The sequence below is a fragment of the Benincasa hispida genome, chromosome 12 (genome assembly GCF_009727055.1).
Source record: "Benincasa hispida cultivar B227 chromosome 12, ASM972705v1, whole genome shotgun sequence".
In the NCBI taxonomy this organism is placed as follows: domain Eukaryota; kingdom Viridiplantae; phylum Streptophyta; class Magnoliopsida; order Cucurbitales; family Cucurbitaceae; genus Benincasa; species Benincasa hispida.
In genome coordinates this window covers 45271002-45298031 of record NC_052360.1, presented here as the reverse complement: position 1 = coordinate 45298031, position 27030 = coordinate 45271002, and the positions used below count along the sequence as shown (strand labels likewise).

The 27030-nt window shown below is 35.7% G+C and overlaps 2 protein-coding genes across 3 annotated transcripts; both read left to right on the top strand.

Annotated features, from left to right (window-relative positions):
• Positions 1 to 3153: 3153 nt before the first annotated feature.
• Positions 3154 to 3540, top strand: LOC120067521. Its single transcript, XM_039019072.1, has one exon. The coding sequence runs from the start codon at positions 3154 to 3156 to the stop codon at positions 3538 to 3540; it is 387 nt and encodes a 128-aa protein (XP_038875000.1).
• Positions 3541 to 16868: 13328 nt separating this feature from the next.
• LOC120067341 (methylenetetrahydrofolate reductase 2-like) lies at positions 16869 to 22851 on the top strand. 2 transcript variants are annotated; one of them, XM_039018908.1, is made up of 12 exons: positions 16869 to 17000; positions 17115 to 17569; positions 17652 to 17712; positions 17840 to 17922; positions 18063 to 18236; positions 18440 to 18613; positions 19216 to 19316; positions 19435 to 19546; positions 20196 to 20276; positions 20360 to 20537; positions 21896 to 22230; positions 22484 to 22851. In XM_039018908.1, the coding sequence occupies exons 2-12, from the start codon at positions 17162 to 17164 to the stop codon at positions 22565 to 22567; spliced, it is 1791 nt and encodes a 596-aa protein (XP_038874836.1). In that variant the 5' UTR covers positions 16869 to 17000; positions 17115 to 17161; the 3' UTR covers positions 22568 to 22851. The 2 variants fall into 2 exon arrangements, with proteins under 2 accessions (XP_038874836.1, XP_038874837.1); XM_039018909.1 differs by lacking the exon at positions 16869 to 17000 and having other exon boundaries at positions 17007 to 17569.
• The last annotated feature ends 4179 nt before the right edge of the window (positions 22852 to 27030 follow it).

The window sequence follows — 27030 nt, the reverse complement described above, 5'->3', positions numbered from 1 at the left end:
GTATCTGCTCTCTTAAAACATAATATGCTTGAAAAATGCCGAGATCTAGGTATGTTCCCTTTGCCCTGTATAATAGGTAATCGAGTAATTCGTCATGCCATGTTAGATCTAGGAGCTTCTATAAAGGTCATGCCTTACCATGTTTATGAAGATTTGAAATTAAATGATTTAAAAAAAAACTGTTGTGTGCATCTAATTGGCTGATAGATCTTATATCCAACCGTTAAGCATAGTTGAAGATGTACTTTTACAAGCGGACTTAATTTTCCCTGTTGATTTTTACATACTAAGGATGGATGATATTTGTTCTCCTTCATCTTCTACAATTCTGCTTAGTAGACCTTTTATGAAAACAACTAAAACAAAAATTGATGTAAATAGGGGTTTGCTGTCTGTAGAATTTAATGGGGAAGTTATTTATTTCAATATGTATGATGCTATGAAATTTCTTGAGGAATATTTGTCTGTATGTTTGATTAAGGCACATGATTTTATAGATGATATTTTGCATAATGAAAATAACAATGCAAACATGTTAATTGCTCCATGTATTGATATAGACTCACATGACTTGTCTCTAGCTGCTATTGATGCCACCAAGATAAATGAACCTTCTTCTGACCTTGATATGCTTGATTTGCAGGTACAAAGGCTTGAGTTGAAAACTCTCCCTAGTCACTTGAAATATGTGTACCTATGAGAAAGAAATACCCTTCCAGTCATAATTTCCGGAGAATTGACACCGGCCCAAGAGGAGGCCTTGATCAACATTCTAAAAACTTATAAAGAGGCCATTGGATGGACTTTGGATGATCTCAAGGGAATAAGCCCAACCCTTTGCATGCATAGAATCACCCTAGAGGAAGGAGCCAAGCCCACGGTCCAACCCCTCAAGAGGCTCAATCCCAACTTAAAGGACGTTGTTCTCAAGGAAATAATCAAGCTTAAAGAGGTCGGGATCATTTACCCCATTCCTGATAGCAAGTGGGTGAGCCCCATTCACGTTGTTCCAAGAAGACCGGTATGACCATTGTAGAGAATGACAAGGGAGAGATGGTGCCAATGCGTGTGCAAAACGGATGGAGGATGCACATTGATTTTCGAAAATTAAATGAGGTTACAAAAAAAGACCACTTTCCTATCCCTTTTCAAATGGTGGAACGGCTCGCCGGAAAGCCATTTTTCCATTTTCTTGATGGCTTTTCTGGATTCTATCAAATCCCCATCGCCCAAGAGGACCAAGAAAAGACAACATTCACATGCACTTACGGTATGTATACCTTCAGAAGTATGCCATTTGGCCTTTGCAATGCCCCAGGTACGTTCCAAAGATGTATGATGAGCATATTTTCAGATTTTATAGAAAAGTGCATAGAAGTGTTTATGGATGACTTTACAGTTTACAGAGAGTCTTTTGAGGATGGCTTGCATAACCTTAGTCTATTTTTGAAACGATGTATTGAGGCTAATCTTGTTTTAAATTATGAAAAATGTCACTTTATGGTTTCCCACGATATTGTGTTAGGACATTTAGTTTCTGCAAAAGGAATTGAAGTAGATAAAGTTAAGGTAGATGTTATTACTAATCTTCCCTATCCAACATGTGTTAGGGAAATTCATTCTTTCCTTAGAAATGTAGGTTTTTATAGGCGGTTTATCAAGGATTTTTCGAAGTTGGCATTGCCCTTATCGACATTATTGCAGAAAGATGTTCCCTTTGAGTTTGACAAAAAGTGTCAAGAGGCTTTCGACACCTTAAAGGAGAAGCCTACCGCTACCTCAATTTTGTAACCTCCAAGATGGGACGTACCATTCAAGATCATGTGTGATGCTAGCAATCTAGCTGTGGAAGCGGTGCTTGGACAAAGGAACGACCAGAAAAACCATGTCATATGCTTTGCATCAATGACCCTAAATCCCAATCAAATTAATTAAACCACAATTGAAAAAGAATTTTTGGCCATCGTTTTTGCTTTAGATAAATTCCATTCCTATATCCTTGGATTTCTTGTTACTATCTTTACTGACCACATTGCTCTCAGGTACCTAATAACCAAGGAGTCAAAACACCGATTGGTCTGTTGGATGCTCCTTCTCCAAGAGTTCAATCTGACCATCAAGGATAGAAAAGATGCAGAAAACTTGGTAGTTGACCATTTGAGCAAAATAGTACAAGAAGAAGACCCCGTACCTTTACGTGAGAACTTTCCAGATGAATTCATGTTCTATATCGACACACCCACTCCATGGTATGTAGACTTGGTTAATTTCCTAGTAACAGGTAAGTTCCCCTACGATATGCCTAGTTCTAGAAGGGCCAAATTGAAAAGTGATTCAAAATACTTTGTTTGGGAACCACCGTACCTTTGGAAGATTTGTTCTGACCAAATCATTAGGATTGTGTCCCAAATGAAGAATTTGAATCAGTACTCACCTTTTGTCATGAGATGGCTTATGGAGGGCATTTTAGTCCTAGAAGAACTACTAGGAAGGTTTTAGATAATGGGTTGATTTGGAATTCTCTATTTGCTGTCTGCTTTGCATTTTGTAAATCTTGTGAGAAGTGTCAGAGGCCAGGATCTTTATCTAGGAGGAATGAGATGCCATTAAATTCTATTCTTGTATGTGAAATTTTTTATGTATGGGGTATGGATTTCATGGGCCATTTTCCTTCTTCATTTGGGTATATTATACATTCTTTTAGCTGTTGATTATGTTTCGAAGTGGGTCAAGGCAATCCCCACCAGGACTAATAATGCTATTATGGTTTCAGGTTTCTTAAGAGCTAATATTTTTTCTAGATTTGGTATACCTCGTGCTATAATCAGTGACCAGGGTACTCATTTTTGCAACCGGGCCATTGAGGCACTCATAAGAAAATATGGAGTACACCATCGTATTGCCACTCCATATCACCCTCAAACGAACGAACAAGCTGAAATATCAAATCAAAAGGTCAAAAATTTCTTCGAGAAGACGGTGAACCCAACTAGAAAGGATTGGAGCACGTACCTTGACGATGCTCTTTGGGCGTATAGGACCACATTCAAAACACCCATTGGAACAACGCCCTTTAAGCTTGTCTATGGAAAGGCATACCACCTACCAGTCGAGATCTAGCATAGAGCACATTGGGCCATCAAACAATGTAATATGAACTTGGCCCAAGCCGGTGAGTATAGATTACTAGAGCTACAAGAGTTGGAGGAATTGCACTTGGAGGCCTATGAGAACTCAAGGATCTACAAGAAAAAATCAAAGCATATTCATGATAAAGGCCTTTTGAGAAGAGAATTTCGTATCGGGCAGAAAGTGTTACTCTACAATTCTCATCTATCACTCATGCCTAGTAAACTGAAATCTAAATGGCTTGGTCCCTTTGAGGTAATTAATTTGTTCCCCTATCGTGTTCTGGAAATCAAAAATCTGGAAACTGGAAAGGAATTCAAAGTGAACAGGCACCGCTTAAATATTTTCAATGAAGGAGAAGTCAACTGTGTTAGTGCAAGCTTTTTGTTAGCTATGCCTGTCATCACTTGAGCCCGTATCACCAGGCGTCTAAAAAAAGACGTTAAACGTTGCGCTACCTGGAGGAAACTAGGAGTTTTATTTGCTTTTCTTTCCCTTCTTCTATTTTCCTTTCTATTTTATTTTTGATTTAATAATGGCTGACTACATTTACCCTTCTTTATAGGAGTTGTGCAATTTTGACTCTTGAGATATAAGATTTATATGCCAAAGCCCAAAAATCCAGGGGAGTTTTTCTGTTCCCTTTTTCCCCTTTCTCTTTTTGTCCTTAACATTAAGGACAATGCATATTCTTAAAGTTGGGACTGAGCGAAGCATGTTTAGGATTAAAAATTAAATCAATTGTGTCATGGTATGCCTATTTTTGTTTGTTGTATTTGTTGTTTCCTTTCAATGACTTATTGATGATGCACTCAATGGGTTGTCTGTCCTAAAATGGGTAATTTTCACAATTTTGAGCTTTTTATAATTTTTATTCATGAAATCCATGTAAAATGAACCCAAGTTGAATTTTTTTTTTTTTTTGGGTTTTAAATCCTTTAAAGTATTAGAAACGAATTATCTATCTCGGATTTTCGTTGTCACCTTGAAAGGCCCCCTATTGGCTTGAGAGTAACTTTTAGTGCCTGAGAGTAAAACTAGATAGTGAAAAATAATAATAATAAGCCTAGTTTGTAAAAGAGAAAAAAAATATTAAAAGAGAAATATACTAGTTTCCTTTCTCTGCTGAAAAAATGTGCATGGATAGAGGTAAAAAGAGCTACCTCCGCTGTGTTCTGTTAGGGCTCGCGAGAAAAGAGTGATAGGTTCCCGGCGGTTGATAACGGGTAGAAATACACATTATCACAGCTCAAATAAGTAAAACAATGAGAGAATGCAACGGTAAAAATAAACAATATCATGTCCAAAAGTGCTAAACTGAAGAAATTGCGATCGCATGCGCCCATCGCATAAAAGAAGTTAATTTACTTATTTTGTGCAGGAAAAATGCATTGACGCAAAGGAAATTGCGATCCAATGGAATTAGGCATCAACGCGCTTGAAGATTGCGATCGCAAAGTCATACGATCGTGAGAAGTTGCTCAAAAGGTGGCCGCATAAAGACTGTGCAGCAAGGTGACAACATAATAAATCATGATGGGACGAAAAGCTAATGACGGTCGAATCTGAATTTAGTTGACAAGCCGTTAAAGCCACACTGTAGCAAGTACACTCAACTTTCGGTGACCACTAATCGGTGCACTGAGCAGAAGATTTAATGACCGCCCATGTCAAAGCCCGTACTCCATTTTTCCTACATAAGTGAGTAACAAGCGTGTTAAGTAAAATTATGGAAGGAGGTAAAGAAAGTAGACAGATGGAGGAAGAAAATTCTAAGTGATAGAAATACTTAGTCAAGGGTGAGTTTTAGATATTATCCTTTAAGGATGAGGTGGCAGCTTGATGTTAAAAGAAGAACATACAGCTGTTAGTTTAAAAGAGAAGCTCGAATTCAAACAGAGGTTTGGAGAAGTTCGCTCATGCAAATGAAGTAATTCTAGAGCCATTCAAACCTTGAGTATGTCTAGTTGCTGAGGTTAAAATATCAGAGGGAGATTCTAGCGGAATCGAGCTAGAGTATGAAGAATCCGGCTGGAGGTCGAATTCTCCGGTAAGTTGGGCCAATCTTAATGATCTGAGGATCCGGCCCAACCACGAGGAATTCTGAGCTAAATTTTTGAGTTAAGCTTGCTAAGAAATTTTAGAGAGTGTTTGTAGAAGTAAATTTCTTGAGAAAAGGCTTGAAAAATTAGTTATTAAAAGTGTAAATTAAACCTGGAATCTTGAGCAAGCAGGCAGCTGCTTGGGTTGAACAAGCAAGCAGCTTTAAAGGCTTGACGATGATGTTGAGCGCATGTGTTGGAGGTTGAATTGGCGCAAGGACGCGCTAAGAAGCGTTAGACTATGCAATGCATATTGAAGCCATAAGCGCATGAGCTGAACGATGGGTGCAAGTTTGCGTTAGAGTTTATGAGCGCAACCAGACGAAGGCATGGAGTATGCGTTGATGTACCACAAGATGGGCGCATGAGCTGAACGATGGATGCAACTAGACGAATGCATGGGGAATGCGTTGATGTGCCAGAAGATGGGCGCATGAGCTAAATGATGGGCACAACTAGACAAACACATGGGGCATGCGTTGATATGCCACAAAACGGGTGCATGAGCTAAACGATGCGCACAAAGGTTGCTATGTGATGGGCAATAGGCGTGAGCTGAAAGCTTGGTTGCATAAGAGGCTTGAACACCTAACGTAAGGCATGGACGCATGGTAATGAAGTTGCTGCCTAGTCAAGTTGAGGCCTAAGAATTTGGCTAAGTGTTCAACGTACAGTGAGCATATACATGAAGAAGATTGCCAAAGACTGTGAGTGACTCTAAATGCTTTAAATGTTTTAAGTAAATTGCTAATGCTTATGAATGTTTAGCAATGCATGTTTACTGAAAGCTATTTATGACAACTATTCTCAAATAGTTACCAAGCAACGTATCTCACATTAATGTTATATTTGTGCTATGCTTTTCACTGACCATGCGGATGCGTTAGTATAGAATGTTTATGGGCAACTAAGTGATTAATAGATAAGAATATGCAAGTTGAGTATGAGTAGCTCAGTACTGAAGTACACGGAGAAGGTACTGAAGCTTTGTCTTTGAATTTAAATAGATCGATACTGAATACACGGAGAAGGTATCCGAGCAGTTTGATACTGAAGTACACGGAGAAAGTATCTGAGAAGTAGTACCTAAGGTATGATGGTACTTAAACTAGAATCACATGAATGTAAGAAAAGTTGTTATTGATAGTGTAGAGATCACTCCACACTAACTTTGGATTGACGTTGAGGAATTGAGAAAAGGTTCTCTCTCAACTAAGGTTGCAAATTATGGTTTTAGGAAGAGAACAAAAGGGTTCCTTCCTAGTTAAGTAGTAATGCAGTAAAGGATCATAAAGAGTGGGCAAGAGAGGCCACTCTAGACTGATAGATTAAGGCATAGGCCAGCAAAGCATAAAATAGTGCTATAGGATGTTCGTATATTGATGAAATGTACATATTCAGGGTTTGAGAAAAATTTAACAGGTTAGATAGGCAGTAAGTGCCAGCAAAAGGGTTGGTAACTGCTGCAGTCACCATTCCATCCAGGTTAAGAGGGTAATCTGGAGCGGGGTGTGACAAGTTGGTATCAGAGTAAAAGATTTTGTGAAGAAAGGGGAAAAGTTTATATATATGAGTCTGAGTCCTGAGTCCTGTTAATGTTTACTACCAAAGTAAAAGGAAGATGTCAAGTAAAAGTGGCAAGCTTAGCAAGCAGGAAGACAATGGGAACCCTGACCCTACCTTTAGAAGCTCTGAGATTCGAAAGAACGGAGATTCCAGTAAGTGAAAGATAAAGTTTCAGTGACTCAGGAAGGAAGACTTCAAAAAGGGAAGTCGGAAGTCACACAGGTAAACATAGACTTTTCAATAGAGATAGAAATTTTAGCAGGTTTGCTCAGAGGTTGGTGGCAAACGTGAAGTCTATTCTAGTGAATTCAGGGAAAAGGTGTAATCTAGAGGAAGTCCTAGTCAGATTAATCCTAAGAGGAGGGAAAAGATGAGCAAGAGTGAGCTCGAAATGTACCAGGGATACATTGAGTATAAAAAAATAAGGAACAATATGGTCAGTAGAAGGAAAAAGGAGAAAGGTCCAGATTTGCTGATGTTCCAAGTAATAGCTCGAAGTTTGAATTATGACTGAGCTAGAGACTTGTACAGTTAAGAAAACCTTATGTATATAGTATAGTAAGCCATAGTTGGGAAATGTTATAGTAGAATGGATGTCTTCTCCCAAGTATGGATAGACAGGACATCTTAAGAAGAGTGCCCGCAGTTAGGTCGGGAAGTCTGGTTGATACGAATAATGATTTCATAGCTAGTAAGTAACTCAAAGGTATGACAATTGGAAAAGAATGTTCTAGTAGGTATTGCGAGCAAAGGGAAAAAGACCACACTAGTAATAAGTAAATGTTATGACTCAGTGAAGAATGGAAGAGTCATCAAATGATGTAACAAATATAGTGCATTATTATGACCAAGTTGTTCATACGTACTAGTATTACTTAGTATGAATAAAGTTAATATCAGAGTAGCACAGCGGAAGCGTAGTAAAAAAAAAAGAAAAAGAAGAAGAATATTGTAAAGTTTACAACCAAAGGATTCTGTGAAACTCTAGTTATAAGTAAGTCCGAGCAAATTTGGAGGACGAAATTTCTTTAAGGGGGGAGGTAATTTTCAAACTCCGTACTCCATTTTTCCTACATAAGTGAGTAACAAGCATGCTAAGTAAAATTATAGAAGGAGGTAAAGAAAGTAGGCAGATGGAGGAAGAAAATTCTAAGTGTTAGAAATACTTAGTCAAGGGTGAGTTTTAGATAATATAACAAGTGAAAATTGGCTAAGTATGGAAGCAAAGTGTAGGCATGCGTTGATGGAGAAGTGTGGACGCATGGGGTTATGTGTGTAGCAACCAAGGTTTGTAGAGGCTAAGTGTTGAAGGCAAGGATAAACTATACATTGGTACTAAGGATGAACGCATGAGTTGAAAGGCATCATGTGTTGATAAGGCTTGCGGCAGCCAAGGAGCTTGCAAGGGTATTTGGGCGCTAGACGATCGTGTAGTAAATAAGTTGTGCTACACGATGAGGTATGCGATTGTCTAGCAAACGTTCAGCGCTACGCGATGAGGTAGGTGATCGTGTCGCAAATGCGCAGAGTTAAGCGATGCGATAGGCGATCATGCGGTAAAGTATGGCGCTAGACAATACGAAGGGTAACGCTAAGCGATAGCACTATGCGTTGAACGATGGCGTTAAGCGACAAGGCGTTGGCACTGCACGATCAACATCAATGCTAGACCTGTCTCTTATACACATCTAGATGTGTATAAGAGACAGGTGCTAAGCGATAGCACTATGCGTTGAACGATGGCGTTAAGCGACAAGGCGTTGGCACTGCACGATCAACATCAATGCTAGACGATAGATGTTGGGCGCTAGACGATGTAGTATGTGATGCACGCTAAAATTATGCTATGAAACGAGTAAGGCCTAACGCATGGTTGATATGATAAGATAGCTATGCGTGGGCTAGGACATGCGTTGGCTTAGAAGTATACGACCAAAGGAGGGACGCAATAGCCACTAAGTGAGCTATGCGTTAGCCAGATTGGGTGATGCATGGAGGATGAGGTATGCGGCCATGTGGTTACAAGCGTTGACTGGGAGCTGACCCTTGCATCGATAACCAAGAGGGAAAGATCATCTTGGTGATTGATCAACTAAGCCATCTGTCATACTCAGGTTTGATATTATCCTTTAAGGATGAGGTGGCAGCTTGATGTTAAAAGGAGAACATACAGCTGTTAGTTTAAAAGAGAAGCTCGAATTCAAACAGAGGTTTGGAGAAGTTCGCTCGTGCAAATGAAGTAATTCCAGAGCCATTCAAACCTTGAGTATGCCTAGTTGCTGAGGTTGAAATGCCGGAGGGAGATTCTAGCGGAATCGAGCTGGAGTATGAAGAATCCGACTGGAGGTCGAATTCTCGGGTAAGTTGGGTCAATCTTGATGATCTGAAGATCCCAGCACAAGCACGAGGAATTCTGAGCTGAAATTTTGAGTTAAGCTTACTAAGACATTTTAGAGAGTGTTTGTAGAAGGAAATTTCTTGAGAAAAGGCTTGAAAAATTAGTTATTAAAATTTTAAGTTAAATATGGAATCTTGAGCAAGCAGGCAGCTGCTTGGGTTGAACAAGCAAGCAGCTTTCAGGGCTTGACGATGATGTTGAGCGCATGCGTTGGAGGTTGAATTGGCACAAGGACGCACTGAGAAGCATTGGACTATGCAACGTATATTGAAGTCGTAAGCACATGAGTTGAATGATGGGCGCAAGGTTGTGTTGGAGTTTATGGGTGCAACCTGACGAACGCATGGGGTATGCATTGATGTGCCACAAGATGGGCACATGATCTGAACGATGGGCACAACTAGACGAACGCATGAGGCATGTGTTGATGTGCCACAAGATGGGCGCATGAGCTGAATGATGGGCGCAACCAGACGAATGCATGGGGCATGCGTTGATGTGCCACAAGACGAGCGCATGAGCTAAACGATGGGCGCAAAGGTTGCTATGCGATGAGCCATGCGATGGGCAATAGGCATGAGTTGAAAGCTTGGTTGCATAAGAGGCTTGAACGCCTAACGCAAGGCATGGATGCAAGGCATTGATGCATGGTAATGAAGTTGCTGCCTAGTCAAGTTAAGGCCTAAGAATTTGGCTAAGTGTTCAACGCATAGTGAGCTTATACATGAAGAGGATTGCCAAAGACTGTGAGTGACTCTAAATGCTTTAAATGTTTTAAGTAAATTGCTAATGCTTATGAATGTTTAGCAATGTATGTTTACTGAAAGCTATTTATGACAACTATTCTCAAATAGTTACCAAGAAACGAATCTCACATTAATGTTATATTTGTGCTATGCTTTTTAATTACCATGAGGATGCGTTAGTATAGAATTTTTATGGGCAACTAAGTCATTAAGAGATAAGAATATGCAAGTTGAGTATGTGTAGCTCAGTACTAAAGTACATAGAGAAGGTACTGAAGCTCAGTCTTAGAAATTGAATAGCTCAGTACTAAAGTACATGGAGAAGGTACTAAATCTTTGTCTTTGAATTTGAATAGCTCGATACTGAAGTACACAAAGAAGGTATCCGAGCAGTTCGATACTGAAGTACACGGAGAAGGTATCTGAGAAGTAGTACCTAAGGTATGACGGTACTTAAACTGGAATTACATGAATGTAAGAAAAATTGTTATTGATAGTGTAGAGATCACTCCACACTAACTTTGCATTGACGTTGAGGAATTGAGAAAAGGTTCTCTCTCAACTAAGGTTGCAAATTATGTTTTTAGGAAGAGAACAAAAGGGTTCCTTCCTAATTAAGTAGTAATGCAGTAAAGGATGATAAAGAGTGAGCAAGAGGGCCACTCTTGATTGATAGATTAAGGCATAGTCCAACAAAGCATAAAATAGTGCTATAGGATTTTGATGATGACATGAATATTAATTGCCAAGTTTATGTTTTCAGTTAAAGCTTTAGTTTTAATATCAAATTTATGTATGAACGTTATGCTTTAAATGCTAATCACTCACTAGGCTTCTAGCTCATGTTTTCAAATGTTTTCCTTTCAGGTAGCGGTCAGTTTCAAAAAAGACTTTTCTACTGCTGCTCTGCCACTCAAAGAAACAGGTTGAAGGAAGCTTAATTGAAGACCTATATTAGTTAGTACACATGTGTCTGTCTAGTGACTAGTATACTAGATGGGGCTCACTAAGTTGTAATATTCATGTATGAACAATGCTGTGAAACCCTGTAATGTAAATGTGTTAAGTTCTGAGTTAATTTGTTCGTGTATTGATGAAATGTACATATTTAGGATTTGAGAAAAATTTAACAGGTTAGATAGGCAGTAAGTGTCAGCAAAAGGGTTGGTAACTGCTGCAGTCACCATTCCATCCAGGTTAAGAGGGTAATCTGGAGCGGGGTGTGACAGCCCATTATTGCAATCATTATAAAGGAAGACTGCATCACCTTGAGCTCTATAAATACCGAAGGCCACTAGTGTAAAAGGGTTAACAAGTTTTAGAATAGAGAATATAGAATATACAAGTTAAAGATCCGTTAGCTTGTTCACATACATACCTATACTTAGACTTAGAGGATGGAGACGAGCAAGAAGACGAGGAAGCTGAGAGATCATTCCCGGACAGATCGAGAGACTGCCGAAAAGCGATACAAAGGGAGAGAGGGCCAACACTTGCGAGAGCAAGAATATTCATCTAGACAGCGTTGGAGTGAAAAAAGACAGTGTAAAAGGCCACGGAAAGCAAGACAATGGTTACCGGGCTTCTTATCTTTAATTCCATTTGTTATTTTGTATTCAGCACTTTATTTATAGAAAATGGAAATCTCATTTCAATCTATGTTAAATCTCTCCACACTTCGCATGAGTAGCTAAATTTCCGAATGGGTTGAGAAGTACTTAGCTAGCATGACCTAAGCTTTACATTTTATGCGATCATCTTGTCTTATGTATGCGTCATTCACCCTTTAGAGATACTTGAGAGAGTAGTTTAAAGATAGAATCTAGACTTGAGAGAGTCAGATTAGAATGTAGGCTCGAGAGAGTTAGATTAGAACCGCATAAGCAAGAAATAGAAACTTAGTCATAAGTTCTATCACTATTTACACATCACATGCACCCTAGAAATAGGATATGATAGTATGTGGTCACCTTGTTTTATGTGTGCATCATGCATCATCGCATAGACAAGAATAGAGGCTTAGACATAAGTCCTATCGACTTTTTCGTATACATCACATGTGTCCTAGAAATAGGAATTATGGCATTTGCATTGAAAGATGACGTGTTGTTGTTTATGTGTAGCATGATCGCATAACTTGTACGTAATCGTAGGAAGTGTTAACTAAACCCCTTCTCAACCCATTCATTGCATACTCATTGTAACTTTTGATTTCATCAACTCGTCGTACGAACTCCGTCACATAGGAAATATTCTTAATCAACACACTATCCAACTTATTTGTTTTCACCACCGCAAGAGAATCAAAGTAACTGTCGTATATTTACTCAGTAGTCCCTGTGTTCGACCCTGGACTTACCAGGAAACCTAGTGAGGCTTATACTTGAGTCTTATTAGAAAAACTTGCATATTCACCGCATAACATATTACTGCAAACTAACACCATAATCGCATCACATTTTACAACGCATCAGCTGTTGAGTGTGAAAGCTAGCCCTTTAGGTAAAATAAATGCCTTTTATGTTTTGTGTGCGTGCGTTTTGGGCATTCCTTGATAGTGTTGCTATTTGATTAGAAATATCAGTATGTCTTAGGCTGATAACCGAGCCAGAGTAGAGGGAAGATGAATTGGGAGATGGATAAGACTTTTCTGGGCTTTTTACAATTAACGAAATAAAAATTTTCCTCTTAGTGTTCTCGTTTGTACATGGTTATGATTGAAAATAACCTTTTTATATAAAAAGTCTCAATTGAGTGATTATTTAGTTTGATTTATTATGCGACCCTATAGACCTAGGGCCCGTGCGACGTAACATAGCATTGCAACGCTTGACCCTAGCGTCGCGACGCTGCGATAAATTTATAAAAAGGACCTTCAGGGTCAACTTTGAAGCATCATCAACACAGCCCACCACACAATCGAGCTTAAGACCGAATTAAGAAAAGTTTGAGAGTTTTTGTTCAGTTTTTGAGTAATTGAGTCAATTTGCTGAAGAATAATTGGTATAGTTGCTCACGATTTCTACTTTTTCTATTCGTTGTAGTTTGAATTATGACTTTTAGAGGCTAAATTATTTTCTTGGGATAGTTTGTATGCCTTAATTCTTGAAGTCCATCTAGTTTATTTTATTCAATTGTTGTGAACCTTTTGGGAAATTTGTTTTATTTTTAATTGAATTCAATCAATTTTTTTGACAAATTGATTTGTTGAATCTCATGGTTGTAAAATCTTTCTAGCTTATGCATCGTTGATCGATTAAGTTACAAATATTAGGATCGCATGGTTGAGGTCTAGACTTTTTATGGCCAAGTTCATTTGCTAACTAATATAATCTTTCCCAAATAAATTATTCAACAAGATATGGCTTTCCGGCTTATTGAATGTCTCGACAATTGAACCATTTCTTAATGCTTTTCAGTTTTAACTTTGGCATCGCTAAGAAAGAAAAGTTTTAAACTGAATTAGGGCTGATTTATATTTTCATAAAATATTGGTTATTTGGCTATTAGAATTTCTAATAGGTCGAGGGGTTTACATACTTGAAAAAAAAAAACTAGTACCTAAGGATAGAAAATAAAAAGTATACAAACTAATCCCAAAATTTTCCCTTGAAATTGTCTCAAAACCTTATTTTTCTGCACTTGCTCTTGTTTCCCTTTGTTCAATTTCGCTTGTTAAAACCAAAATAGCTAAAATCATTCTTTTGAAATTCATAAATTGTCTTAGATTGATTCAACGGTCTCCTTGTGGATTCGACTTCGATCTTACCGCTTTGCTACGTTTGTGGTATAAGCCTTAGATCAGTGAAAATTAAATTACGCTTTTGTTCGAATTTTGGGTTGAGTAAGGGCATCGATTCCCGAGTCCGAATAGTAACTCTGATAATTGAAGAGATTAATATTTCATAAGATGATCATATGTAACTCAATCTCAATCCTGAGTGAGTAATGAACTCCTGTCTTGAGGGTTAGTCCTTTGATTTGCATGGGTGAAAGTGATCCAAGTCGCGGAATTGATAAACCTACCATTTTGGAAACTTGACTGAAGTGGTGCTAAGATTAAATTGAAGAAGAGTCCTCAAAGGTAATTTCCTCCAACTTTAATTTTTGAGCTTAGCCTATTCTGTACAACATGCGATGTTTTGTATACTTTTATAATTTTCTAATTTTATCTTCCCTAAATAAAAAACAAAATTGATTAGTCGCTTTCATCACTATTACATGAAATGGACGAGATTGTCCCTAAAGGATAGTCATTGGTAAATAGCCTTAAAAGTTGTGCACTTTGGTATTATATATATACACACATATATACATACACTGTTGGGTTTTATGTCCAAAAACTCGTGGTCTGTAAATAGTAGAACTTATTCTGAAAATGCAATAAGTTGTTATTGAATATATTGTTTTTTTGAAATCCAATAAACCTAAAGTCCCTTGACTATTACATGAGTACTTGAACTTTATGTGGAGACATACAAGTGGATCAAGTTCGAGTAAATAGTTAAAATGATTTATAATATACGAATAAGGTTGGGTGCCTTATTCTGACAACACTATTGGATGCGCTTATTCTGTAGTTGTTACAAAGAGTTATAAAGTGCTACATACAAAGTGATATAAATTTGTGCATGTTATGACATGAGGAGTGGGGGCATCCTATGCAAACGAGTTTTGTACAAGATCGGACCATGAAACCAGTCACTCTTACTTTATAATGTTGTTTACTGTTTAAGACTGACTATTTCAAAGCGATGACCTAGGTAACTTGACCTTAATCCTGAGCTAACTATGAACTCCTATTTGTTAGGGATTATCCTTTGATCTGCAAACGGTGAGAGTAGACCAAACGTCTCTGCTCAATAAGCCTCCATTTTGGGGATAAGACCGGATGAATATCTGGAGATATAGGGTGCAAGACGAAATTCACTCCTACCCGATTATGGTTAGTAGAGAGGTTGTTCCCTTTAAGTGCTGATTCTGGGTCTTGAACAAGAGGCCTCACCCTCTCATTGGCTTGAGAGGGATTCAATTTGTTGATTGGATCACAAATCAATTGTTCATTAGGGGATCAGTGGGATTTAAGGAACAAGAGGTAATTTTGGGGGTAAAACAGATATTCGACCCAGCCGTTACTACGAACAACCTGTGAAGGGTTAACTTACTAATCATGATTATATCGAGTGGACATAATATATCTACAATGAAGGGAGTTTAGCTATGGGCTTTAGTAGAATCACCCATTAGTTAATGAATGGGGGTGAATTCGGTCTAATGAGTTTAGTCAATTAATCTCGGATCGTTGGAACCCATGATCTGTAGGTCCACGAGGTCCCCCTACTAGCTCGTAAATGTATTAGCTCTAGAATAGCGTGATAAGTAAGTTTGAAACGTTCAAATTAGAATTAAATGAAATTCAAGAAATAATATTTAAATATGATTTAAATATTTGAAGATGGAATTGTGTAAAAATAATATTAAATTAGTTAGAATTATTTAAATTGTTTAAATAATAATTATTAATTTTATTAAGAAAATTAATTTGTGAAATTAAGTTTGTAAAATTAATAATATTTTCAATTTTATTAAATGAAATTGATTTATGAAATTAATTTTTGATAAATTGAAAAAGAGAAGAAAAAACACAAAATGGAAAATTAGTTTTTTCCATTGTCTTCATCAAGTAACTCATTAACAACTCACTTCTTGGTCTTCATTTACTCCAAGCATGAGCTGCATCTCATGCAGCAAATCACTTTGCATGAATGTCTACAATATATTGAAGAGATTGAGGTGTATTTGAGGCAAGGGCAACCGATAGAATTTCTTTGAAAATTCGAGTGAAGAAGCTGTTCTTCAGTTGGGTTGCTACAGTGATTTTATCTCTGAATTCCTTTAATTCAGGCTTATTTTGAGTCCCACAACTCAATCTAGAGCACCAAGACGATAGTAGGGAAGATGTTGGGGTTGTCTACAACAAGATTTAGAGGAGATTAGCAGCTGGTTTCAAGCTTTGGGGAAATGCTACAAAGGTATGTCATGAAACCCATTTATTATTGCTGAAGTATGCTTTCATTTCGACCAAAATTAAAGAATTAGAGTGCTTATTGATCTTGGTCCAGCATGCTTTCATTTCGGTCAAAATTAATGAATTAGAGTGCTCATGCATCCTGGTCACTTTCGCTGTACGATGGTACATTCCAATATACACATACATACATACATACTTCAAAGTTAATATGTAGTCCAAGTGGGAGATTGTTAGAATATTTAACCAATTTTTTTTTTGTTATAATCAAAATGTGAACCACATATTGGTATAGTTATATTATTTGGCTATTTAAATAACCTGATTAAAGTAACCTATAATTAAATAGGTCTATAGACTATTATTGAATATGAAATTTGATTAAGTGGATACTCAATTAACTATTACAGGCATTAATGTGATGTACTAAAAGTTTATAAATAGGATGCAAGGATTAAGGTCTCCAATATGCTAAACATAGTCAGTTCTGATGCTTCCCACGTCAGGGAGAGAATTTAAAATTTTGGGATGTTTAGTTGAGGAAAATCTTACTCGAATTGCAATTTTTGATCTGATCGTTTATATTCTTATTTGAACAATTCAATATGCATGAATTATATAGATTAATTTCATTATTTCAACCGTTGCAAACTTACTTAGATAGTGGCCACTTAACATAATGAGCCAGAAACAAACAAAAATGTTTTTAAGAAACTTTTCACAGGGGTTGTGTTTAGGGAGGCTTGGAAAGCTACGTCCATCTTGAGAATTGAAGATAAAAGTGTGATACAGTGTTGTAGGAAAGCAATAGTTTCCAAACCCGTAATGGAAATTCGGGAAATCGGGGGTTGGTATTCAATTCCTCGGCTCAGTCAAGCCGATTGCGAGGTTGTTGGATTGGGTAATGGTAGTGGTTGGCTTCCCCATCACTTGGACTTCACATCTTTTTCTCTATTATTTATATATCTCTAACCGACAATACCCAGATGCGATTTCCTATCGTCATTCTCCTTCTCTTTCACCCCATTTCTGTCTGTGCTTCCATCTCTTTTCTCTCTTCATCACTCTTCAATTTCAATTCTACCCATTTTTGCTTCCCCCCATATATTTCACATTGTCCTTTTTTTCCCCCCATTGATTTGCAGGTTGCTGCTTCCGATCTTAGCTGCTACACCACATAAGGGAAGAGAAGATGAAGGTGATTGACAAGATCCGGGAAGCCACCACCGGCGATGGCGGCAGAGTGGTTTTTTCCTTTGAGTACTTCCCACCCAAGACGGAGGACGGCGTTGATAATCTGTTTGAGAGGATGGACCGCATGGTGGCTCATAATCCTTCCTTCTGCGACATTACTTGGGGCGCCGGTGGCTCCACCGCCGATCTCACCCTCGACATTGCCAACAAGATGCAGAACATGATCTGTGTTGAGACTATGATGCATCTCACCTGCACCAATATGCCTGTTGAGAAGATCGACCATGCTCTTCAGACTATCAAATCCAATGGCCTTCAGAATGTCCTCGCGCTTCGCGGTGACCCTCCCCATGGACAGGACAAATTTGTCCAGATCGAAGGCGGCTTCGCTTGTGCTCTCGATCTTGTACTCTCTAAAGCTTCGTCTCTGTTCGTTTTCTTCTGTTCTGTCGGTTTGCTTTCTAAATGTTTCCATTTTTTATTCCTAGGTTAAACATATCAGGGAGAAATATGGTGACTACTTCGGCATTACTGTAGCTGGATATCCAGGTTTTCTTTATTTTGATCGAAAGTTATAGATCTACTTACAGCTCCCTTTTCTTTCTTTTCTTTTCTTTTTTTTTTTTTTTTGTAACTAACGGAATGCTAATGGTTACTTATATTCTGTTCTTCTCAGAGGCACATCCGGACGTGATTGGAAGCAATGGTGTGGCGACGCCTGAAGGCTACCAGAGCGATCTGGCTTATCTTAAGAAAAAGGTGACTCTCATCTTAAAGCAATTTTAATTCATCTTCACCTGTTCTTACATGGGTTACTTTATATATGTTAATTTGTTTGTTTGTTTTTGTTTATTTTATGCTTGCTGTTATTTTATTATTTTGTTTTTCGTTCTTCTCAGTTTGATGCTGGGGCTGATCTGATTGTTACCCAACTCTTCTATGACACTGACATTTTCCTCAAGTTCGTCAATGATTGTCGTCAAATTGGAATTACTTGTCCAATTGTACCTGGTATTATGCCCATCAATAATTACAAAGGTTTCTTACGTATGACTGGCTTTTGCAAAACGAAGGTACTAACCTCTCTGATCTTTATTAATGGTCTTGATATAGATTATATGCATCCAGACTTGTTTGTCGCCCTCCATGATACTTCAAAATTTACAATCAGTGATCATCAATTTTTTGTTTTTCTTCTCTAAAGAGAAGTTACTTTGATGTATAATGTTAAATTGTTTCTCTTCTACCTGTATGTGTGATTTTTGAAAACTTGCAGATTCCAGATGAGATTATGGCTGCCTTAGAGCCTATCAAGGATAATGAAGAAGCTGTCAAAGCTTATGGAATTCACCTCGGAACTGAGATGTGCAAGAAGATTTTGGCCCATGGAATCAAGACTCTACATATTTATACACTGAATATGGAGAAATCGGCATTGGCTATACTAATGGTATATTCCAGTATCCCAATCAAACGCATTCTAGTCTTACGTACAATTATTGATTCTATGGGTAATTTTGTCTGTGGATGCCCTGGTACAAGGGAAGTTTCTGAAGCTTTTGTTGACGTATGCTCAGATTCTGGTGTATTGGTGGGGGGCTGCCATTTATTGAATTTGGCTTTCTTTCCTTTCTTAACTCTTCGTTCATGTTTTATTTGGACAACTAAGAATCTGCATCTACATTTGTAAGTAAACTTGTAAGGACCCATAAAGTAATTGTTACTATGAAAACTTCTGAATGTAAATTGCTGACAAGCCTTTTAAAAGTATGTTTGGAGCACTGGTATAATTAACTTATACTAAGAGGAATATGACACTCATACACTCGTATACTTGTTGAGGATAAATAATACTATAACATGACATAGGTTTTTGTTGATTGGATGTCCTTAGGCTTCTTTTTCTATGATAATGGAATTCATACTTCGTTGTTCTTTTACTTTTTTTCATATATTATTGTTGTTGTTGTTGTTGTTTCGGAGTCTTGTAGTTTATTTATTTATTTTTGGTGGTTATATCTATGTCAAAGTGCACTTCTATACTCGTGGCAGAATCTTGGTCTGATTGAAGAGAGCAAAATCTCAAGATCCTTACCTTGGAGGCGACCCACAAATGTTTTCCGTGTCAGGGAAGACGTTCGCCCAATCTTCTGGTATCTCTTATGCTTATTGCAAAATGAGGATGCATTCCTAATGATTTTGGATGCATAAAATTGTTTTACAGTAGGTTAAAATTAAGATATAGCTGATCTATGTAGTTGTTGATCGCAGGGCTAATCGTCCTCGAAGCTACATATCGAGGACCATAGGTTGGGACCAGTATCCCCATGGTAGATGGAGTGATTCTAGTAATCCTTCATATGGGGCACTAACTGACTATCAGGTATGAATAATAAACTAGAACTTGTAAATACATGATCTTTGTGCGTGATATTTGTTAATACATTCTCTATGTTTATATTTGTTATATATATATATATAAATAGAGAGAGAGAGAGAGCTGTAGGAAGGAGATTTCCTTTTAACATCTGAGTTATTTCTCGTTGACTGTCTGAAAACTAGTTTTGCGTTCTCCCATGGATCACATCAGTCTATAATTGTCCAACTCTGGTGATCTGCATGAATTTGAGACTTGAAAGTAGTCTTTGAGAAACCTTTCCCGCATGATGTTTGTTTAGGTGTTTGATTAGCTGGCACCATGACATAATGAAAACAGAATTCTGTTCAGTCAAATGAATCTTATTATAGCTTACTTTAGGAAAAGATATTAATTGTAAAGAAAGCCAGTACCAAATTCTGTTGGAAGCTTGTGGTAGACTTTTGCCTCCAAATAATGTTTGTTTTTAGTGTTATTACAGGCAAGCTGGTGAGATGATTTATTTTTCATGTTTATGTAAAGAATTAACACTTCTAAGAGCTAAAAATTAAACTTTATTCGAACTTTATTTGTACATTGTTATAACACTTCAGACCTGGTTTCTAGCGTACAGAAGTTTAATCAGTGTTATTTTTGCTTTGTTTTGCACTTTAAGTTTATGCGGCCACGGGCACGTGACAAGAAGCTTCTTGAGGAATGGGCTCTCCCATTGAAAAGTGTAGAGGATGTTTATGAGGTACTGTTCCTAACCAAGAGTGTAGAGAAATTTTGTTATAACTGCTAGCGATTGACTAGAAATGTTTGATTGCTTCGTATCAGAAATTTATGAAGTACTGCCTTGGAAAGTTGAGAAGCAGTCCTTGGTCTGAATTAGAAGGTCTTCAGGCTGAGACAAGGATAATAAGCGAACAGCTTGGAAAACTAAACATGAAAGGTTTCCTTTCTATCAACAGCCAACCAGCAGTCAATGGAGAAAGATCTGATTCTCCTTCCGTAGGTAAATACAAATTAATGCATTTATACAATTAACTTTTTTGACAGCACAACTGAGTAAATGTTTGAAAAAGTAGGAAAAGTACTGCAACACTAAAACCAAACTAGGTAATTAGTAAAAACTAAAAACAATATATTTTTGGGGGATTTTCAAAAATTGAAAAATAAGGGAAACTATTTACACAAAATAGCAAAATTTTAATCTTTTTTTTTAGAGACGGATAGAAGTCTATCAGTGATAGAAACTGATAGAAGTCTATCCGTGTCTATTACTGTTGTTTTGCTATTTTTATTAATAATTTGACATTTTTTTCTATATGTGAAAAATTTCCTATATTAGTTGCCAAGTTGCCTATTGCTAAATTTGACTTTATTACATTCTTTTGTAAATAATTATTAATATATTAATCAATTTAAGACTCTTTGATTGACTTATAACTTCACGAGTAGTATGAAGAATAATGAACGATTCAAAGAGTCCTAAATTAATTAATATATTAATAATATTTATAAAAGAATGTAATAAAGTAAAATTTAGCTTTATTATGTTCCTTCAATTTCAAGCTTGCTCTGCACACGTCCCTGAACTTTTAAATGTAGTGTTTCAGTACTTAACTTTCAATTATTCTGTTTTAATCCGTGAGCCATGCAGTATGTTTTTAGTCTTTACTGGAGACTTGCTTTGAAACCAAAACAAGTTGATAACAAAGAAATTATGCTATCATCCTGCATTGAATAATCTAGTATAGAATTGCATGAGAACCTGTAGACTTTCAGAAACTAACCATAATTTAGCATCAGGGGTTGAGGGAGTGAATTTAATATGCCCAAGGGAATGAAGCCCACTTAGTTTCCATTCATATTCCTCTTGAAAATCAGAAACCAGTGTTGGGCCCATCTCTCAAATACTATTAATGGTCATTTGAAGAGATGAAACACGTGTAGTCACTAGTCAGTATCCCACCAGGATCAAATTCTTTGGCCTCCCCACTTTAGAAGTAGTTGGAAAATAATATGAAGTGGAACTCTACGTTCCCCTAATTGATGATTAAGCATGATATTTTGATGGTGTGGTGTGTAAACTTTAACCATGAATAACATTTTAAGTAACAAAACAACCATCATGTTCTTGAATTGCCCGTTTCTAGGGAGAGGGTTACCTTCCCCTCTGCTAGGTAGGAGCGTAACAGGAGGAATTTGTCTGCAAGACAATTATATTCTTGCTGGAAAGTTCTATACTTGGTCTCTACTCTTTTTTTAGTGATCTAATTAGGTTCTAACTTCTGAAATTTGTACCAAATGGCGGCAGAATGCTTGTTTAGTAATATGACCAGTGTTGGGACGATTGCTAATGATTTACAGGATGGGGTGGACCAGGAGGTTACGTTTATCAAAAGGCATACATCGAGTTTTTCTGTTCCAGGGAAAAGTTGGATGTTGTTGTTGACAAATGCAGGTCTCTTCCATCTCTAACCTACATGGCGGTGAATAAGGAAGGCATCTGGGTATCCAACATCACTCAAAAGGATGTGAATGCTGTAACATGGGGAGTTTTCCCAGCCAAAGAGATCATCCAGCCAACCGTTGTCGATCCTGCCAGTTTTCTTGTGTGGAAAGATGAGGCATTTGAGATTTGGTCAAGGGGATGGGCTGCCTTATATCCCGAGGGCGACCCCTCTCGAAAATTGCTTGAAGAGGTTTGTACACTTGCTATATCTTTTCAGTGCTCAATTAATTTCTGGTTTGTCTTTTCCTCGTATCATCCAACAGTAGAGAAGTGTGTGGAGTAGGATTATTAAATAGGCTTTGCATAAATGTATGGTGTCAAATGTCATTGAAAGGCTTAATTTAGTAAGATTAAATGTTGTTTTATCTATAAGGTTAATTAGAAGTTGAGAAGTTATCTGGAGGATTATTATTGATGACAAAGCGCTATACCATTTGTTTCAGATACAGAGCAGCTATTACTTGGTGAGCTTGGTGGATAACGATTATGTCAATTCTAACCTCTTTGCTGCTTTGGAGGACTTCTGAGATGAGCTCTGCTATTTCTTTCCATGATTCCAGTTTTACTTTTATCTTTCGATTTCTCATTGAAGCCTGGATAAGGTTAATTCAAGAAGAATTTTATTTTATTTTTTTTCTGTTTGTTTGAGTTTATAATATAATTCCCAAAAGGGTTGTCCATTTTATTACATTAAAAGCAATTTTGGGATTTTAAACTTCCTGAAGTTGGATGTAATGTATCATTCATTTGTGACTCAAGTATTTAGATTAAAAATATCTCTAAGGGGGTATTTTGTTTGAGATTTTATAAATCTTTGGGAATAAAATATATATAAGAATATGTAATTTTATAATTATAGATAACTGTATTTGATTGTGCATGAGAAATATTATTAGAATTTTATGAATAAAAATTATGTTTGTATTTAATTATGAAATTAAGTATGACTATCTTATATAAATTTAATAGATTAATTAATTGAATACTTAATATCATTTAATATATGGATAAAAATGAATTAATTAAGCATAAATTATAATAGGGTTGTTTTCAAATATAGGAAAATGAATCAAAATATTTGTAAATAATAGTAAAATATCACCGTTTATCTGTGATAGATCGTGATAAAAAACGATATACTAGTATCTGTGTCATGATAGATATAGATAATAGTCGATAATTTGTTATTATTTGTAAATGTTTTTAGCAGTTTTGTCATTTAAAATGATTTTTCTTATAGATATTTGAAAATTGAGTAATTTACCATTAAGATTAACCAAGTAATATATTTAGTGAATGTCATTAATTTATAAGAGAAATGCTTATAAATAGAAAAATCCCCAAATATTTGTACTTTATAGCAAAAAGTTTCAAAAGTGTTTTATATTTTTGAAATTTTTTTGCTATAAAGTGTAAATATTTTTAAATATTTTTTATATTTAAAAAGGCTCTTAATTATAATATAATACTTAATCATTTTTTTATTAATTAAGTTTAGATATTTAGTGATTTTAATTTTAATTAAATAATAAAAGAAAAAATATCTTAATAAACAATATATTATATAAAAAAGTGAAAAGAAATAAGATGAAAATTTTATATGGTAATAAAGAATATTAATTAAAAAAATACTAAAATTTTAAAATATAAATGTTAATAATAAATGAAGGAATAAAAATGAACTTTAATAAATAATTAACCGATTATAAATAATTAATAATGGTCATATATTCATAAGGAAGGATAAATTAAAATTAATCTTGACAAATAAATGTTTGATTAGAAACAAAACAATAAATGATCAATTATTCTTTAATTTTTGTACTAACTAAATTTAAATAATCATAATTTATTAATTAAATATATTTAAGATATTATTAGCTAATTAATTAACAATGTAAATAAATAATTGCATTCATTTAATAAATTTTATTGTAAAAATAAAACAAGTAAATATTTTAATAGATTAATTAATTATTTATTAAAGCAAATATTTATATTTAGAGGGTAATTGTTCAAAATGGTAAAATTGCTTAAAATATTTTCTAAGTATAACAAAATATCACTGTCTATCAACGATAGACTGTAATAGACTACGACATGTATCATTAACATTGATAGATGTTGTTAATAATAAATGAAGTAATAAAAGTTAATCACAATAAATAATTAACAAATTATAAATAATCAATAATCATTATATATTTGTCAAAATGAGCATAGCTCAATTGGCATAATGCTGTTACTTTTAATCTCGAAGTCATAAATTAGAGGTTTGATTCCATAACCAAAGCTATTTAATTAAATATCTTTGCAAAATAAATAAATAAATAAATAATGATCATATATTCATAATGAAGAATCAATAACTAGGGAATTCTGAGCCAAAAGAATGGGAGCCAGTCTGGGCGGACAATCCAAAAGTTTCCACAAGCTCACCGCCCACCGGATAGGATCAAAATTTGGATTGTTGTGGCCCTAAAAAAACTAAAAGTTAGTGTTTGTGCAAATAGCAGAAGCAATAAGTAAAAAAGTTATGATATCTAATGGATTCAAAGTCTCCCAGCCCTGCAAAAGATAGAAACAACATCAGAATAGTGCATGCTGAAAAGACAGACTAGGAGACCATATATTCCATAATCGATTTTAATGTTATTAAGACCATGAACCAATATGACCAAAGGTAACCAAGTTGTGATTGGTTTACTTAAAAATAATAAATAAGAAGGGATGAACATGGGTGTAACAATGTTTCAACTATGCGAGTGATGTGCCTTGGGCAATGTGACCACATCATATCATAACACTGAATTACTTATCGATAGAAAATATCTCCTATTCGATTTTGAGTCAAGTTCCTTTAGGAGTTCTAAGTAGCTAATGCCTATATGTATATGGTTAGCTAGATTAGATTAATTCCCAAATGGTGGACTTTTAGTTTTTGTTAGGTTTTAAAAGAAAATGGCTTAAATTTTTTATTTATAATATTATATTATCTTATGTTTGTGTCAAACGACTAATTGATTTTTTTTTAAAAAAATATTATTACTATCATTACTTTTTTCAATCTTCACTATTGAATTATATTTTACAAACATCCAATGACTCCAATTGAATTTAGTTTTCATCTACTTTTTTTTTTTTTAAACTATTCTCCACATTTCATCACAATTTTCATTATTTTCAATTATCCATAAAATACAAAGTCTTCATTGTTACTCTCTCTAAACTTCAATTTTTTTCTTCATTTCATCTTCTTATTGAGAGAGATATTTTATGTTGTGAGGATTGATTTGTTAAGTGCTACAATTTGTAAAATCCAATCTTTGTCGAGTTGTTCTTCATTTTCAAATCTATTGCAAATGGTTACTCTTGAACCTATAACAAAAGTGTTGTAACGGTTTGGTCCTCAACCGTAGAAAGGATTGAGTTTATTCTTCTGCCCAAAAAAAGAATGTTGTAACAATTCGACTTTAAGCTATGGAAAGAGTCAAGTTTGAGTGAAGTACTCCAGAGGAGCTTGAGAAGTGGATGTAGGCCAGATTGTGTTGAACCATTATAAAATCATGATGTCAATTTATCTGTCCCTCTTCTATTTGATTTTGCAATTAGTTTGTTAATATATTTTATTACTTGAAATTAGCTGCATTTTTTGTTCTTGAAATTATTTGCTCATGTATTTTGATTGATAGTTCTTCAACTTGTAGTCTTATGGAGATGCTATTATTTCATTCAATGCTACTTCTCAGGCACCCCAAGCTTTTCCATATCTGTTTGAAGTCTAAATATTTTTTTGTGCATGCAGAAATATACCAGCCTTTTGTATACCTATCTGAATACAATTTTCAAAAATTGAATTGCTAAATTTTATTTAAAAAAAGAATCGAAATTCTTAATCAAAGTAATTCAGTCCATGTTTCGACCAAATATAGTTTACAATATCCTTAGGAGTGCTTAGTTCACTTCTACTAATACTAGTCTTCCTCTTAATGAAATTCTTAATAAAAAAAAAAAAATGTAGTTTTCTTGCGATTAGTTAAAATACTAGCCAAATGGTGGGATAGGATGGGGATTTCTCATCGAGAAAACAGGTCCCTATAGAGACCCATTCCCTGTTTCCCCTTTTGTTTTTCCATAAGGACCTTTTTTTAAATTTTTTTCCTAAAATTCTTTTTGATTTAGGCTTGGATATTTTAGTTGGATTTAGATTTAATTAATTAAAACCTAAGCTAAATATAAAAAGTTAAATACTTAATATATTTATATTATATATAGAAAATATAATTAAAAATCTAATCGAGGTGAAGTCAAGGTCGGGATGGGGCAGGGATACCCTCCCTATTCCCACCCCATCCCCGATTTGGGGACCTAAAGAGGTCCCTAATTTGGCCTCATCCCCCATCGAAATGGGGATTCCCTGCCCAGATCGAAGCGGGGCCCGCGGAGACTTGAGAATTTTTTCAATCCTAACCAAGTCTGGTCATTAGCAAACTTACTAATAATCTATGTGCAAGTGTCATTGTCTCCAAGATGACGAGCACGAAGGATCCATTTACTATCTTCAATGACATATTGTACGATCAAAAAATCAGTTTGATTGGATAGTCTTAAATTGAAAATTATCTCTAATAACAATAGATCGTAGCGCATTCTGCAACTAATCCTTAGATGGAAACATATCATGCAACTCATCCTTAGATGGAAACATGTCATCCACCTTAACTGAAAAATTAAGATGAAATCTTAGCGACATCAATGTTCTGGAAAAAAATAAATTTCCTTGTACATCATCATCGTCACTACTTAAAGCACTATAGGGTCGATTTGCCAAAAAACAACGCTAAACTGTTTTCTGGCTATATAATCAGATAACAATATTGTTCAAAGCCATCTATTCTTATGTTGTATATCCACTTCATTTTGTCATCTAATGTAATTGTCACATCCTTCTTCATGAATTCCTTAGATCCAATAGAAGCAAATATTGGCC